The 17,563-nt window shown below is 45.3% G+C and overlaps 1 protein-coding gene across 4 annotated transcripts in view; it reads left to right on the top strand.

The window, feature by feature from the left end:
- The window catches only part of DPP6 (dipeptidyl peptidase like 6), a 1,158,816-nt gene that overhangs the window by 905,703 nt on the left and 235,550 nt on the right, over positions 1 to 17,563 (top strand). For all 4 annotated transcript variants that reach the window (XM_078343379.1, XM_035255081.3, XM_035255078.3 and 1 more), the window contains exon 6: positions 6,838 to 6,890. In XM_078343379.1, the coding sequence (XP_078199505.1) occupies positions 6,838 to 6,890 (53 nt within the window). The remainder of the gene's footprint in view (positions 1 to 6,837; positions 6,891 to 17,563) is intronic.

Below are 17,563 nucleotides of genomic sequence, written 5' to 3'. Positions count from 1 at the left end.
GCGGGATCCAACTGAAAGGACTTTAACTGAGCACTGACTGGCACAGCAAAAGCAATGGCAACAAAAGCCAAAATAGACAAATGGGATCGGATTAAACTAAAGAGCTTCTGCACAGCAAAAGATGCTCTCATTAAAGTGAACCAGCAGCCAACAGAATGGGAAAATAATTTTGCAGTCTACCCGTCTTACAAAGGGCTAATATTCAGAATCTACAAAGAACTTAAAGAAATTTAAAAGAAAAAAAATTCCATCAAAAAGTGTGCAAAGGTTATGAACTGACACGTCTCAAAAGAAGACATTTTTGCAGCCAATGAACATGTGAAAAGAAGCTCATCATCACTGGTCATTAGAGAAATGCAAATCAAAACCATAGTGAGATACCATCTCACACCAGTTAGAATGGTGATCATTAAAAAATCAGGAGACAACAGATGCTGGAGAGGATGTGGAGAAATAAGAACACTTTTACAGTGTTTGTGGGAGTGTAAATTAGTTCAACCATTGTAAAAGACGGTGTGGCAATTCCTCAAAAATCTAAAACTAGAAATTCCATTTGACCCAGCAATCCCATTACTGGGTTTATACCCAAAGGATTATAAATCATTCTGTTATAAAGACACAGGCACACGTCTGTTTATTGCAGCACTGTTCACAACAGCAAAGACCTGGAACCAACCCAAATGCCCATCAGTGATAAACTGGATAAAGAAAATGTGGCACATACACACCATGGAATACTATGCAGCCATAAAAAAGGTTGAGTTCATGTCCTTTGCAGGACATGGATGAAGCTGGAAACCATCACTCTCAGCAAACTGACACAAGAACAGAAAACCAAACACTGCATGTTGTCATGCATAAGTGGGAGTTGAACAATGAGAACACATGGACACAGGGAGGGAAACATCACACACCAGGGCCTGTCAGTGGGTAGGGGGCTTGGGGAGGGATAGCATTAGGACAAATACCTAATGTAGATGACGGGGTGATGGATGCAGCAAAACACTGTGGCACGTGTGTGCTTATGTAACAAACCTGCACCTTCTGCACATGTACCCCAGAACTTAAAGTAAAATTCAAAAAAAGAAAAGACCTTAGCCATTGAAAGTATTGGTCCATGGGAGGGCAGGAGGGGAGAGGGGAGAAATTTCCTGAGTAGAGGGAAATTCTAGAGGCATAAGAAGCAGACCAAATATGAACTCACCCTGTGACAAACTCTCAACTGCTTTTTAAAAAATTATTGAATACCAGTGTCAAATATTAGTGTGTGATATATTAAAAAAATAATTTGCTGAAACTTTTTCCATCTGTGGATAGTGTTTTGGGAAATAAGTTTTTGTATATTCATTTTTGAGGAGAAATATTAACATCATGGCGCAGGATGAAACTCAAGTACTCATACTCATGAACTTCCAAAAACTGGCACTCTTAGAAAAATAACTGAAAGCAGCCTTACTAACTTCCAATCTTTGTGTTCTTATGATCAGAAATGTTTAGTCTATTTTATTTTACTTTACTTATTATTTTTTTAGACAAAGTCTCACTCCGTCACCCAGGGTGGAGTGCAATGGCACAATCTCAGCTCACTGTAACCTCCACCTGCCAAGTTCAAGCGATTCTCTCTCCTCAGCCCTCTGAGTAGCTGGGATTACAGATACTTGCCATCCTGTCCAGCTAATTTTTGTAGAAAAGGAGTTTCACTGTGTTGGCCAGGCTGGTCTTAAACTCCTGACCTCAGGTGATCTACTGGCCTCAGCCTCCCAAAGTGCTGGGATTACAGGCCTGAGTCACTGCTCCTGGCCTAGAGCCTATTATTTTAAAGAAAGAAACATAAATACAAAATTGACCGCAGAAAAAGAAAAAGGTTTTATCTCTCTCTAAGGAACAAAGTGTTTCAGTGCAATACTGCTTTCTTTTTTAGATTAGACATTGTACAAATAAAAATGCTTCAGTTCGTACCCCTTAAACTGCTGTTTCCTTCGTGCTTGGGGTTCTTTTGGCTTGGTGTTGAGGAATATTTTGTGGAAGACAATGACATTCTATTGCTTCATCTTGGAGCAAGGAGAAAATTGTTTCTCTTCTTCCCACTTCCCCATTTTTTTATTTTTATTTTTATTGCATTTTAGGTTTTGGGGTACATGTGCAGAACATGAAAGATAGTTGCATAGGTACACACATGGCAGTGTGTTTTGCTGCCTTCCTCCCCTTCACCCACATTTGGCATTTCTCCCCATGCTATCCCTCCCCAGCTCCCCCCCACCACTGTCCCTCCCCTATTCCCCCTAATAGACCCCAGTGTGTAGTACTCCCTTCCCTGTGTCCATGTGTTCTCATTGTTCATCACCCACCTATGAGTGAGAATATGCGGTGTTTCATTTTCTGTTCTTGTGTCAATTTGCTGAGAATGATGTTCTCCAGATTCATCCATGTCCCTACAAACGACACGAACTCATCATTTCTGATTGCTGCATAATATTCCATGGTGTATATGTGCCACATTTTCCCAGTCCAGTCTATCATCGATGGGCATTTGGGTTGGTTCCAGGTCTTTGCTATTGTAAACAGTGCTGCAATGAACATTCGTGTGCATGTGTCCTTATAGTAGAACGATTTATAGTCCCTTGGATATATACCCAGTAATGGGATTGCTGGGTCAAATGGAATTTCTATTTCTAGGTCCTTGAGGAATCGCCACACTGTCTTCCACAATGGTTGGACTAATTTACACTCCCACCAACAGTGTAAAAGTGTTCCTATTTCTCCACATCCTCTCCAGCATCTGTTGTCTCCAGATTTTTTAATGATCACCATTCTAACTGGCGTGAGATGGTATCTCAATGTGGTTTTGATTTGCATCTCTCTAATGACCAGTGATGATGAGCATTTTTTCATACGTTTGTTGGCCTCATGTACCCACTTCCCCGTTTTTTAAGAGTAGCGCTGGGCTCACACTTGCACTTCCTTGCTGAAGGCGTCTGTTTGCACCGGCAGTGTGTTCTGGAACGCCACATTCACATTGCTGCCCTTGGCGGACCCAGCTTCTCAGCTTTTCTCCTCTCTCCTCCTCAACTTTATTCATTTTTGTTTCAGCCTTTTTTATGGGCAGTTCAGTGTGGCAGATGCAGCTTCTCAGGTTTTCTCTTTCTCTGCTTCTTGACTTTATTCATTTTTGTGTCAGCCTTACTTACTGATGATTCCGTTTTCCAGATATTCTGTTCTAGTCCCTGTGTGTACATATGTGGTTTGGCTTGTTTTGGTTTGGGGGTTTCTTGCCTAACAGTACAAACAAACAATTGAAAACAATACTTTTTTCCTTCCCTTCCTCCCTCCCTTTCTCCCCTTCCTCCCCTCCCTCCCTCCCTCCCTCCCTCCCTCTCTTCCTTCCTTCCTTCCTCCCTCCCACCCTCCCTTCCTTCCTTCTTCCTCTTTCCTCTTTCCTCTTTTTTCTTCTTTCTTCTTGCCATGGCCTTGACAGGGTTATTTTAATTGATCTCCCCCTTTCTCATGGGCACCACTTAAAAAATACCTACAGAGCTGAATTGCAGGGATGGGTAGTGGTATATTTAAAGATAAATGTAACAATACAACTCTAGGTGTTTGTTTTGGGGAGGTATAACCAGGGAATGAATTTAAATCACTGTTTCTAGATAGATTAAAGCAATGGGCCTTTAACCGAGAAAGATGGCAGGTGTTCTTTCTTTGCATATTTATTATACTTGTTGCTATCCTGGAATTTTCACCTGACAACTGACTTCTGACTTGGAAGTTCAGAGATACAAGCTGGGTTCAGGCAATTTCCAAGGGAATGTTCAGAGACAGACCTCAGGTCAAATCCCACTTGGCTTTAAATTTAATTCCTTAAGATTTTATTTTCCTAGCTGGGCGCGGTGGCTCACTCCTGTAATCTCAGCACTTTGGGAGGCCAAGGCGGGTGGATCATGAGGTTAAGAGATCGAGACCATCCTGGTCAACATGGTGAAACCCCATCTCTAATACAAAAAATTAGCTGGGCGTGGTGGTGCATGCCTGTAGTCCCAGCTACTCAGGAGGCTGAGGCAGGAGAATTGCCTGAACCCAGGAGGCGGAGGTTGCGGTGAGCCGAGATCACGCCATTGCACTCCAGCCTGGGTAACAAGAGTGAAACTCTGTCTCAAAAAAAAAAAGATTTTATTTTCCTACCTGTAAAAATGGGATAGTAATATCTACTTCATAAAGACTAAATGAGTTCTTGCATGGTGAGGAGCTGGCAAAGTACCTAATATGTGGCACGTGCTTCATAAATGAGATCCACGCCCACCACCCACTTCAGCTCACCACTGTCACCTTCTCTGGGACTTCGGACTGTTGGCTGCAGTAATATCAAAGGCTTCATCTGAGTGATTTGGTCTGTGAGTGGTCCTCTCCCAGCCTCTCAGCACCTCTGTCCTGTTACTATTCCAACAAGGAATTTATCTGTTTGCTTTAGAAGTTGCTGGAAGTTTACAAAGAAGAAACCCAGTAGCTCAGAAGAAATGTATCTACATCTGATTTTAAAAATATCTGTTTTATCTGGATTTGAAGCAGCTATATGACTTACCTATTGCTATATAAGAAATTACCAGAAACTCAGTGGCTTAAGGCAGCCAACATTTATCATCTCACAGTCACTGTGGGTCAGGGACTTGGGACCATCTTAGCTGCGTGGCTCTGGCTCAGGGTCCCTCTTGAGGCCACCATCAAGGCATTAGCCAGGGCTGCAGTCATCCAAAGGCTTGACTGGAGATGGGGACCCATTTCCACATCCACTCACATGGCTGCTGGCAAGAGGCAGTGTCACAGGGATGAGCCCCGTACGCTCCACAGGGCTGCTTGAGTATCCTCACAACATGGCAGCCAGCCTCCTCAGAGCAAGTAATATGAAGGACAGCAAGAAGAAAGCCACAAAACCTCTTCTAACCTGGTCCTAGAGGTATAACACCATCACTGCTGCCGTCTTCTGTTCATGAGGGTCACTGAGTCAGCCAACTCTAAAGAGCACAGAATTAGTCTTCATGTCTTCCCTCCTCTCTCCTTGTTTCCTCTTTTCCCTTTCTCTTTCCTCCATCATCCTCTACTCTTGCTGTGCCTTGGTTTCTTATCTGACCAAAGGTCACTTCTGCCCTCTAGGGGTGCTGTGAAAACAAAGTGAGATCAATCAAATGGAAAGGCGGTTTTGGAAGGAGAGTTCCCAAGCTCTATATAAGATACTGTATATCATAACCATGGAAACCTGAGATCTGCTCTGGCTAGCTTCCTGCTCTTGCATCTTAGGAAGCCATTCCAGCTCATGCAGGCATGGCTTACTCACAGTGCAGCACGGGCTTCTTTAATGAGTGCTCTCTGAACAGTGACCTGCTCAGGACACAGGAGCCAGTACCAGGCCCTTCCTTCCTTCCCCTGGCCAGGCAGCACCACTCATTCTGGCAGAAATAGCGAAAGGAGTTAAGTTCTTGTGTTCCTTATTGGTTTGCTGTGGCAGCTCCATAGAGGTCTCCTGCGCAGGTCTGTCTCTTAGTGGCTGTTTCTTCATGACTAAAGCCGCACTTGCCCGTCTGCCGCTCTCAAAGCTGCCTGCCCTGGGCCCCATATTTCTGATTCAGGAGTCTCAAGGTCTCTGAAAGCACCAGATTGTTGGGATTTAAGTGCTGTTGTTTATCTTTATATCTGGGTCCTCTTTCTCCAAATAACTCCAAGACCATTGTGATTTTCTAGAAGTTAATTTAGCGGTCTAGGCTAGCTGGGGAATGGTGGTGTTAGCAAATCCTACCTGTTTGCTTTGCAGGCTCATTTCCATCATCAGTCCCTCAAATGCATTGCCCTGTTCAATGTACTCTACCTTGGATATGAATGCTTTTGCCTCCATGTCCCTCACCTGTTATCTTTAGAAAGGTGGTTTTAAATGTTGGTCACTGAACATTTAGCCACATGGGGTGCCAGCTCTCAGAGGTTTCTCAGGTAAAGGAAAGGCTTGGGAGGGAATGAAATACGGTTCCATGCAGCAGAGTAACCCACATGTTCTGTGTATTCAACACAGTCTCTACCCAGGAGGCTGGCGATGACGGATGCTAACCCTTCTTGAACTACCATCTTCTCCCTTCTTTCGGTGTAACCCTCGTATTCTGTTCATGGTGTCTGTGGATTGCGGAGTCGTTTCCTGGCTCAGGAGGTTAAGAAAGGCATCTGAGATTTGAGGGTTACAGGAGTTTGGAAGCACTGTTTTCTGGTTTTCTGTTACCTCCGTTTTAAAGCTGTGATACTTCCAACTGCCCTTTTTTAGTCAGCTCTTGTTGACTACTCTTTTTGAAACTAAAAGATGCATGTCTCATTGTACAGAAGGTCAAAAGTGCGCCCAATTAAGACTGCCTTGACTTCAATACTGCAACTCACTGAAGACACACAGTGGAAGTTCTGGTGGACCCCCTGCTGTCACTCAGAGGGAACTCCAGCCGTACACGGGTCCTACTGACCCGCTGGGTCTCGCTGACTGTGCCTGACAGTCTCCAATGACCACAGTGTCCTCATTAGTTCTGTACTATATTTAGTTAAGCCTGAAATCTGTGCCTCTAATTTAATCACATACCAGGTAGCCATGGAGATGACATCAAGCTTCTGGCTGCCCTATAAACCACTGCAAATGCTGAAAATAAAATAAACAGGATATGCAAATTGACTTCCTAAGTAAATAGAAGACTTTGCCTCCAGGTGTTGGGATTAGCTGCCTTCAGTCTGATGTTTGTTAGGGTTCACAGCGATTTGAAAAATATCGTAGTCACCGCCTCTGTCTCAATGCCTGCTTTCTTTCCTTTTTGTCTGTTGCAGATATATCAACACTCCTATACTGGATATTATGTCCTGAGCAAAATTCCTCATGGGTAAGAGTGTTCTTTCCTTTCTTTTAATTAGAAATGTACAGGGCAAAGTGAAGGGTAGAACATGGACCAGCTGCTTAACCCTTAGGGTGGGAAATGGCATGTCAGCTTCTCACACTGCAGGAGCTCTGGGACTCTCCCTACGTAATGACCCTAAGGATGCCAGAGGGTCACTTGAGTCCACTCACTTGCCATTTCTGAAGCCCCCTTCCTAGAGAGCAACTCTGCTCTGCTCCTGTGCTGGGTCCTTCGGTTGACCCTGGAGGTTCTGCAGAGCAGGAAATTCCCCTCTGCTTCGGAATCACCTGCAGCCTCATCTCAGGCACAGTGGGGTGGCCCTTGGCTTCCCATGAGGGCTCCTGGTTATACCCATGCTACAGCAGCAGGAGCCCCTCTCAGCCCACCACATGTCATCAGAAACAAATCCCGAACATACTTGTGGGATTAAGGTAAACTGTTCTGGTCACAAATTCAGCAGTGCCTTGGGAATGGGGTGGGTTGAGCAATTCCATCTCAGCAGGTGGTACTAGAGCTGCTCTGCCCATCACGCTGATGGGGTTTCAGGGGCATATGTGCTCTTGTTATATAGTCTTTTCTGAGCTTGGTTGTGCTCCTGGGAGCCGGGTTTCAGTGCCTGCTTTTGACTGGCCACCCCGCTTCAGGCTGTTCCATGACCCAGATTGCACTGCTAAATTCATCCCATCTCTCAAAAATGTATTGTCCGGAGCGGGAGCGAGTTTAGTTTTCAGTGCTGGGCAGACGTCCCCGACACAACACTCAGATGCATGATCAGCTTCACCTTTGGAACCCAGGGCAGGAAAGACGCTGGGTAGAGTTTGGTGAAGCCACGTGTTGAGTCAGACACAGATAACAGTTGCAGAACTAGGAAAGCCTGTCAGGCTGGACTTTTTGTTGTTTTCGTCTTTATTCTTTCTTTGCCTCCTCCTCCCTCCTCCTCCCCTCCCCTGTTCTCATTCCCTTCTCCTGACCTTCCTGTTCCCCACCTCATGTTTCTCTTTCATGTCTTCCGTGGTTTCTGTCATGGTACCTTGCAAAGGTGAGGTGCTCAGGAAAGGTTTGTAAAGAAACTGAAGTGTGCTTCAGGCAGTGTTGTGCAGGATCCCCATGAATATCCAGGCGGAGGCATCCTCATTTCCCAAGCAAACTTAAACAGCAGGAGTGGCTCAGAAGCATTGTTCCATAGGCGAGCTTTAATCACAGCGTGACTGCTTATAACTGCCGCTGTCTGTTTTCCACACAGCTTAGAATACAGGCATGTCCTTGGAAAACAAACATGGATAAAAAAATTTCGTGTGGGCTTTAGACAAAGGGATGACAGATGTTGATCTTCAGCAAAATGTGACTGATCGTTTCTGTTGGATTGTTAGAAAAATGAAACCCAAAGAAAGCAAGGATGGCCTGTGCTGCAAAAATAAAGTATCCATGCACATTTTTCATTAAAAGTGTGTTTAAATAGAAACCCAAATGTTCTCAGTAGAGAGGAATTATCCTATTCGTTACCAAGCAGACATACATCTTCAGAGGGCATGGCGGGCAGGACTATCATTATGCCTTGAGATTGATCTGCCCCTCTGGGAACAATAGAATTCATTGCAGATGATAGATATTTCGTTTCATCTGATACCAATTTGTAAAACTCAAAACTCTAAAAGTGCTTATGCCTAATATGTTGTGTTAATATTTTACTGCATCAGTCAGAAATGGGGAGAGACAGACTCTAGGAACTTGGCACAGGAGTTTTCCGAACAAGCCGGCAAAGCCAAGGCCAGCGCAGTCTGTGTGGAAGGCTTGGCTTCTGCCCTTAGATAGCCGGAGCCTGGCGATGATCCCCCCATAAAGGACCCTGACATGGAGGGAGCTGCTTCTCGTGTCTTTAATGGAATGAGAGCAAGAATAATTGCATCATTTATTGACTGGCTTTCATACACCCTTATCCCTGTTCAACGACCTTTAAGAAAAGTATTCTCGGGCCGGGCGCGGTGGCTCACGCCTGTAATCCCAGCACTTTGGGAGGCCGAGGCGGGTGGATCACGAGGTCAAGAGATCGAGACCATCCTGTCAACATGGTGAAACCCCATCTCTACTAAAAATACAAGAAAAAATTAGCTGGGCATGGTGGCGCGTGCCTGTAATCCCACCTACTCGGGAGGCTGAGGCAGGAGAATTGCTTGAACCCAGGAGGCGGAGGTTGCCATGAGCCGAGATTGCGCCATTGCACTGCAGCCTGGGTAACAAGAGTGAAACTCCGTCTCAAAAAAAAAAAAAAAAAGAAAAGAAAAGTATTCTTATTTCCGTTTTAAGTGAGAGCCCTGAGAGGTTGTCACCTGCCCCTCACCTCTTAGCTAGTGTATGCTTATGCTACAGCTGGAGTCCCAGCATAAGTCAGGCTGATTGAAAATCCCACGCGATTAAGAAAACTCATGACTCATGCCTGTAATCGCAGCGTTTTGGGAGGCTGAGGTGGGTAGATCACTTGATGTCAGGAGTTTGAGACCATCTTGGGTAACGTGGCGAAAGCCCATCTCTATTAAAAATACAAAACTTAGCCAGGCAGGGTGGTGGGCCTCTGTAGTCCCAGCTACTCAGGAGGCTGAGGCAGGAGAATCACTTGAACCCAGGAGGCAGAGGTTGAGGTGTTGCAGTGAGCAGAGATCACACCACTGTACTCCAGCCTGGGTGACAGAGCGAGATTCTCTGAAACAACAACAGCAAAAACCTTGGGATTAAGTCAAATTCCACAGTGCAAGGAACAAACATAGCTGTAAAGATGAGATCTTTAGTGACATGCTAGTTTCTCCTCTCAGGCTTCTTAGAGGGTTGAAAGATATAGCAAGTACCTTTATTGGAAAGCAACCTCTGAGGGTGACGAAGTCAGTGTCCCACTCTGTCACCATGTCAACAGACACAGCACCCCAGAAACAGCATTGCTCAAACCCCTCAATTCTTCTTCCTTGTCACTATTCATGAGAAATTAGCCAATTAATTCGTTGCAAATATTGTCAGAGTCAGATTTGTCTTCATAAGACAATGGATCTCTGAGCGGGATCTCCTCAGACCTGGAGCTTTGTGACCCCCAGTGGCCTCTGTCACCGGTGCATGTGCTCCACCAGGTGGCGGGAGAAGGGCATAGCCCTGAGCTCTAAGTCTCAGGACCTAGGTGGTTTTTGGATGGGGAGGAAAGCACAATTGTCCTTTAAAAATAAAAATCTCCCTACTGAAATATTTAAATGTATGTTGTTCATATACAAGAAAACTAAGATGTTTTCTTAATTTTGAAAACACAGATCTGTACCTTTTCCACTAATTCTCGTCTTTCCTTTCCTCACTCCTTCTTCCACATCAGAGCGAGACACCGTGCAGACTTCAGGATGCTCATATTTGTCATTCATAGCTTTGATTTTTTTTCCTTAGCTTTAGACCTTCCAACCAACCACAGAAAAGGGTCTAATTAAGGGTCCCATGCCCTCTAATTTCTGGTGTCCTTTTTTTTTTTTTTTTTTTTTTTTTTTTTTTGCAAATAGCCAAAGAGCTTCAGGAGGGACTACCCCGTTCCCATCCTCCTCTCACTCTCCTGGCCTTGCTGTTAGCTGCCCTGTTTCGGCTGCTTTGACCTCTGCAGCTGGGGCCAGGGAGCATTCATTCTGCGTGGAAGGAGGCAGGAGACGTAATGGCTCCCAGGACAGCTGAATTTTTATGTATTCAAAAGTCTGTTACTTAAGGGTAGGTTTGTTTGGCTTTGACATTCCAAGCTTCCAAAAATTGTATCCTCAAAGGAGATGTGCCTTTTACACAAATCTGTATTTCAGCAGAACTAAAACGAGTTATTTTTAACATAAAGTGTTCCACTGAAAGTTTTTGTATCAGAATTTTAATAAAATAAAGCCATCTTCCACGGTGGAGTCACGGATCTGTTACGTGTTTCTATATAAGTATTTCTGTAGACTTGGCTACGGCAGGCACTGTCCTGGCATGACTTCTTACCAGAATTAGTTTTGCCTTTTTTTTTGAGACAGAGTTTCGCTCTTGTTACCCAGGCTGGAGTGCAATGGCGTGATCTCGGCTCACCGCAACCTCCGCCTCCTGGGTTCATGCCCAGCTAATTTTTTGTATTTTTAGTAGAGACGGGGTTTCACCATGTTGACCAGGATGGTCTCGATCTCTTGACCTCGTGATCCACCCACCTCGGCCTCCCAAAGTGCTGGGATTACAGGCTTGAGCCACGCCAAAGGCACATTCATCTATATTTGCATCTATTATCTATCTATCTATACACCATATGTATAATACATATGCACTTTTAATAATAATAGTAACGTATTTCTAAAATGTAGTCTCATATCCATTGGGATTGTTCTGAAAGACATATGGACTTTCTTCTATAACAGAAATCAATTTGAAGAAAAACTGGTCATATCACTTTATTACATAGTGTTGTTGGCATCTTGGGGTCTGGCAAAGTCAGAGCCATAATAGAATAGGAACTGCTGGGCGTTCAAAGGTGTTGATTTTTACATGCCTGGCTATCTTCTGTGGATAGTGTTGCTCTGACTTTGCTAACCTACTCGTGATTTTCAGGCACCAAACAAAGTTGTACAAAAATTGTATTCCTTTAGAACTGTAGTTGACTTTTTAAAGCCACATTCTGTATCGGTGAAATAATAAACTAAGACATGGCTTCCTTCTACCTGAAATTGCTCTGTAAGTTTACAGACTGACATGCAGAGGAGTGTTCTGCTTAGTTATAAAGTGGGTATCTAGGCCGAGACCATCCAGTGCCCAGTGCCAGGCTAACAGCACCATGCTTGGCAGTGGCTTAGGCCCTGCGGCCACTTAGACCTGAACTTGAACCCATCCTGCTGCTGCTTTCTGGCTGTGCAACCTTGAAAGACTTATTCTACTTCCAAAGGGCTCCATATTTTTAAAAAGATTATAATAATAGTGCCCACCTCATAGGCTTGTTATAAGAATTAAATGGAATGGCTGGGTGTGGTGGCTCACGCCTCTAATTCCAGAACTCGGGGGGCTGAGGTGGCTGGATCACTTGAAGTCAGGAGTTCGAGACCAGCCTGGCCAATATGCTGAAACCGTGTCTTAACTAAAAATACAAATGGGCATGGTGGTGCATGCCTGTAATCCCAGCTACTCAGGAGGCTGACGCTCAAGAATCGCTTGAACCTGGGAGGCAGAGGATGCAGTGAGCTGAGATTGTGCCACTGCACTCCAGCATGGGTAGCAGAGCAAGACTCCGTCTCAAAAAAAGAATTAAGTGGCCTGGTATATGCAAAACACCCAGCAGAGAATTTTGCATCTAGTGCATGATTAGTTAATAATGTAGTATATAACCAAAATATATTTGTAGTCTTGTAATTAAATATTATCAGATGTATCTAAAAAATCTTTTCTGGTACAAATAGAGGAGTAATATAACCCTACAATCATAAAATTCTCTTCAACAATTTTTCTAAGCTGAGGCTTTGTTTCATCACACTCGGGTAATTATAATGCCTATGTGATTTGAATTTCCCTCTAAAAAGAGGTCTCAGCTGTCCACAATTCTCAACTGTCTATGGCCTCAACTGTCTACATTTCTTAATACTCAATAAATTCTTTTTTATCTCACGTTATTCCAACCTACTGCAATTAACTTTTCAGCACTCTTGTTTTGCCTCCAGTGGAAGCAGAAAAGATACTGTGTTAGCAAATCTTACTGAACTACTACCTGGAGCAGCAAAAGCATGCTTGCTATCCTTAAGAAATTTAAAATCTTGTTGAAAAGGCAAGAGACAAACTCATATAATAAAAGGTTATAAAATGCCTTAAGCCAGTATTTTTAACACTATCCTCCAAAGAAGGAAAGGGTTGGAGGCATTACCGTCATAGACAGTCTCAAGAAGGAAGTTTGACTTGAACCGAGCCTTACAGCTGAGTTTTTGTTTGTTTGTTTATTTGTTTACTTTTTTTTGAGGTGGAGTCTCACTCTGTCACCCAGGCTGGAGGGCAGTGACATGATCTCAGCCCACTGCAACCTCTTCCTCCTGGGTTCAAGCCATTCTCCTGCCTCAGCCTCCCAAGTAGCTGGGATTACAGGTGCACCACCACTCCTGGCTAATTTTTGTATTTTAGTAGAGACAGGGTATCACCATGTTGGCCAGGCTGGTCTTGAACTCCTGACCTTGTGATCCACCCACCTGGGCCTCCCAAAGTGCTAAGATTACAGGCATGAGCCACCGTGCCTGGCCTATTTGTTTACATTTTAATAGATGAAGACAGGAGGGAGATACTCCAGGCAAGGTAAAACATGAAATGAGCTTGGCCTTCGCAAGAGCCAACACTTCTTGAATTAATGAGGTTCCTGGCCAGGATGCTGCTGGAGCATGCACATGGGACTCAGCGTGGGTAGGCATAGGGTTAGGTGGGTTTTAGGAGGTACCTAGAGTGTAGACAACTGAAATACTCAGTGTCTAAAACTCAGTGGTATTGGTCTTTACAATAAGCACATAGCAACCTTTCTGAGCAGAAGAGAAATGTGATGGAAACAGTAGCTTAAATTAGTTCTGTGCTTATGTACAGCACATGCGGAAGAAGAGGGAAGAGAGGAATCCTGGGTTCAGCTGGCAGCCAGGTTGGAACGGTGGTGGAAACCACACTAATTGTGATTATGAGTAGCCGGCGTTCTCATAGAAAAGGAAGATAGATTTCAACTGTTTATATTCCATGTCCCTCTAATTAAATCTGTGGTAGCCTGGGCTCCTTGGAAGTTGAGCGCAGTGCCCTCATGAGAGGTCTCTCTACTGTGAGAGGTCTCTAGGTAGCGAGCTGAGGAGGGCAGTGATGAGAATCGTCAGCACTACTGCTGGTTAGCACATTCCTTTCCAGCTCTTTGTTCCTGCGAGCGAGTTTCCAGGGTCCTGCTGCCGCACACGCAGAGAGAGGCTTTGGCTCTGCAGATCCAGCCACCTTCACAGCTGCCAGAAGCTGCAGGACTAGGATTGCGTATATAAATTGGGGAAACCCTAGAGTGAAGCAAAAATGCAGAAGAGATCTTCCTAAAATGGCATTCTGTGCGTCTCTGCCGTGGCGTTGAAGTGGGAGACTTCCACTGTTATTTGGTTCTATGGATATTTCGAACTGTGAACAACTCATACATCTGCCTGTAAGACTTGGTGTCCACTGTTTCTCCCTCCCCTTCTCCCTTCCCCTCCTGTCCTCCTTCCATCCCTCCCTCCTGCTGAAATCCAGACTTCTAGCTACCATTACCAAAACGCATGGACCTGAGAGCCGGAGGCATCTGAGCATAAATCCCCGGTCATCCTTTCTACCTGTGTAGTCATGGAAAGTTACTTTGCTCCTCCAGGCGCACTTGCTCCATCTGTGTATTAATTGCCTAATGCATGGGGTTTATGGTGAAGTTTGTATGAAACACTATATGAAGAGGTGGTGGCTGTAAGGGCCTGCTTTGGTTCATAGAAAATACCGAGGGCTCTATTCATGGCGGGACACCAAGACCTTCCATAATATGGTCTAATCTAATTAATCACCCTTTTTCAAATTCCCTACATTTGGGGCAGAAAATACATCTCATGCACAATGTTAACTCCGATCCACTGACAGTGACTTCCTGGAGCTAAATTTAAAAATAGACTAATACCATGCCCAGGCTCTTTGGGAAAGGAGGCCACGATCAGTGAGTTTTGCCTGCAAGGAATAAGGGGTGATATAAACTCTGGAGTGTGTCATCTCCAATCCAGCCTCGAAGAATGAACCACAGGAAGCGATGTGTCCAGTCATGGCTCCCAAACACAGAATGCACTTCTGGGTGTCTGCACCGCTAGTCACTTCGTCCTCCTCTCCGCCACACAGGCTCCCTCCCCAACACGCGTACTACAGAAATGTCCTGCTGGTTGTGCTTCTGGTACTCAAATCCTTCTGATCCTTCAAGCTGCAGTGTTAAAACCTCCTCCTCAGCCTGCCGCAGTGGCTCACACCTGTCATCCCAGCACTTTGGGAGGCCAAGGCAGGCAGATCACCTGAGGTCAGGAGTTCGAGACCAGGCTGACCAACATGGAGAAACCCTGTCTGTACTAACAATACAAAATTAGCCGGACATGGTGGTGCATGCCTGTAATCCCAGCTACTTGGGAGGCTGTGGCAGGAGAATCACTTGAACCCAGGAGACGGAGGTTGCGGTGAGCCGGGATCGTGTCATTGCACTCCAGCCTGGGCAACAAGAGCGAAACTCTGTCTCAAAAAATAACAAATAAATAAATAAATAAAAGCCCCTCCTCTAAAGAAAAAACCCTGAATGCCCAGAGTAAATACTGCTTCTCATTTCAAGCTAGAATTTAAGCTTGTGTTAAACGACTACTTACATTGCTGTAGACAGAATTTTTCGAAAGGGGAGGTTTGGGAATGCTTCCAACATGCATGGATTACTTGGCTTCTTTCTCTCCATCATTCTGAGATGTCAGAGGGAAGGGCTGGGTGGGAGGGGCGTGGACTGGGCCTGTAATACCAGTGGCTGTTGCACAGGGTGACGCTGTGACTTTGAATGGCAAAAATGGCAAAGGCAGCTGCACCAACACGTCTTATGCTCTTTCCTGGGTGCAGGTCTCAGATAAGAAGCTGCAGGTAGTCAGTGGCCGGGATGCCATCAGCCGTCCGCAAAGGGAGCCGTTGCAGCTGCTCTTTTCAGCGGAGTCATTACTGCCTGCAGGGACTGTCTTAGCAGTCTAAAGGATTTTCAAACAAACAAGCCTCTTTGAAAATGAGCTGAAAAGGCACCTGAGTCATCATTTGGTCAAGGTTCCTTATTCATTTTAAACTCCACACCCACGTCCCTGGTTCCTGACAAAGGGGGACCCCATAAATGTTGGTTGATCATTGGAAGAAACAAATTAAGAAACTGAGCCGTGTTAAGGGGCAAGAATGTGTGTGCTGGGACCCCACCCCAAATGGGTAAAACTAGAGCCTCTGAGGAGGGAACCTCAGGATAGCTTTGAAGGCTACTTAGGGGATTTTGGTGTCCAGCTGGGGTCATCTGGCCTGCTTGCCCCTCTACTCGCTGCCCTTGACAAGTGACACTCAGGATTGTCATGGGAGCTGAGAAATGACACTTCAGTCTCTGAATATGCTAGTAAAGTTTCCCCTCAAGCATTCATTTCCTTGTCCTCTCAACAAACTTAGAGAAATAAGGGTAGATCTCAGATTAACCATGTTCTTGGGATTTACTTAATGCTTTCCTTAACGGAATTATAGTATCGAAGTCTGCATAGAGGAGGTGAGGCAGAGCCGGCTCTTCCAGGGTCTATCCACAGCAAGGGGCACCGGACGTCCGTTGTTATTCTGTTTCTGGGCCTGGCCAACCTCATGTTTCCCCCGGGCTCCCTCTGGTAAGGTCCGGTCTTCACCTTAACCGCAGATGCTTGTATTGAGGGGACTCTATGCTTTAGACAGACACACCAGATATTACAAGTCACTGTGCCTAAAACAGAAGTGTTTTGTTTACTTGTTTATTTTAATTTTTGCTGTTGATCACTTTCTTGTGGTGATGAATCAGCACCCATGTTGAACCGGCCATGAATTGCCTGGGAGAGAGCTGTTGACATCCCAGAGAGTGTCACTCTTCTTGTTCACGGATGTTAAAGAGAAAGGCCTGTGAGTGTCACCCTGGGTGGCTGTGCCTATTTCGTGTGTGTGCTGTGCTGGGGGTTCCTTCTTCCCACAAAATCAGTGAGGCCCTCACAAGTGCCAGGCCTGATGCCAAGCATGGGGATGGAGAGGGAAAGGCCTTGCCTGTCCCTCGCTGTCTGGTTTATTTTGTTTTGTTTCTACGTCACCTCCTCTCTTTCCTGTGCTCCAACAGAAGGGGACACAAATCCCCGTGTCTGTTCTGGGAACACTGGCCTAAATCAAACATCTAGGGCAGCATCAGCCAGGAAAGGGCGTCACTCAAGGACAGGGAGCAGGTCAGTCTGTCTGGACGGTGGTGGAAGAGCACACACCAACTTTTGTGGTACAATTTGCTTCTAATAAAAATCATGCTTTTTAAAGGCATCATTTAGTAAATTTTGACAACTAGGTGCAGTGACATAAGCACCCCCACAAGCAAGATTCAGGCCATGCCCATCTGCCCCAAGCATCCTCCATGCCCTTCCACCCCAGCAACCACAGCCATGCCATCTGTCCCACACCTCTGCCTTTTCTGGAACGTCACGTCCAGGGGCTGTACGGTGTCACCTGCAGCTGGCTTCCTTAGCACAATCGCTTCTCAGATTCGCCCCTGTTGTGGTAGCTATCTGCATTCGTTTATTTGTCTAGCTGAGGAGTGGTTCGTTATGTGAATCTGCCATAATTTGTTTCGTCACACGACAGTTCATGGATATTTGAGTGTTTCCAGTTTGGGGCTCGTATGAATAAGTGTTGTGGGCATTTGCACATAAATTTTCATCCGACGTGCTTTCCTTTCTCTTTGGTGAATACCTAGAAGTAGAATTGCTGGATCATGAGTCAATGCACCTTTAAATGGATTAGAAACTGCCCAACCATCTTCCAAAGGGGCTGCACCATTTAGAACCTGCCTGTTTCTTCTCCACGACTGACTTTTCGGACTGCTTGCCCTCCGCACAGTCACTGTGCGTGGTGAGTGGAATCCACCA

This window comes from Callithrix jacchus, chromosome 11 (genome assembly GCF_049354715.1).
Source record: "Callithrix jacchus isolate 240 chromosome 11, calJac240_pri, whole genome shotgun sequence".
Lineage (NCBI taxonomy): Eukaryota > Metazoa > Chordata > Mammalia > Primates > Cebidae > Callithrix > Callithrix jacchus.
The sequence above is the reverse complement of the archived record's forward strand: the minus strand, read 5'-3'. Positions and strand labels throughout refer to the sequence as shown.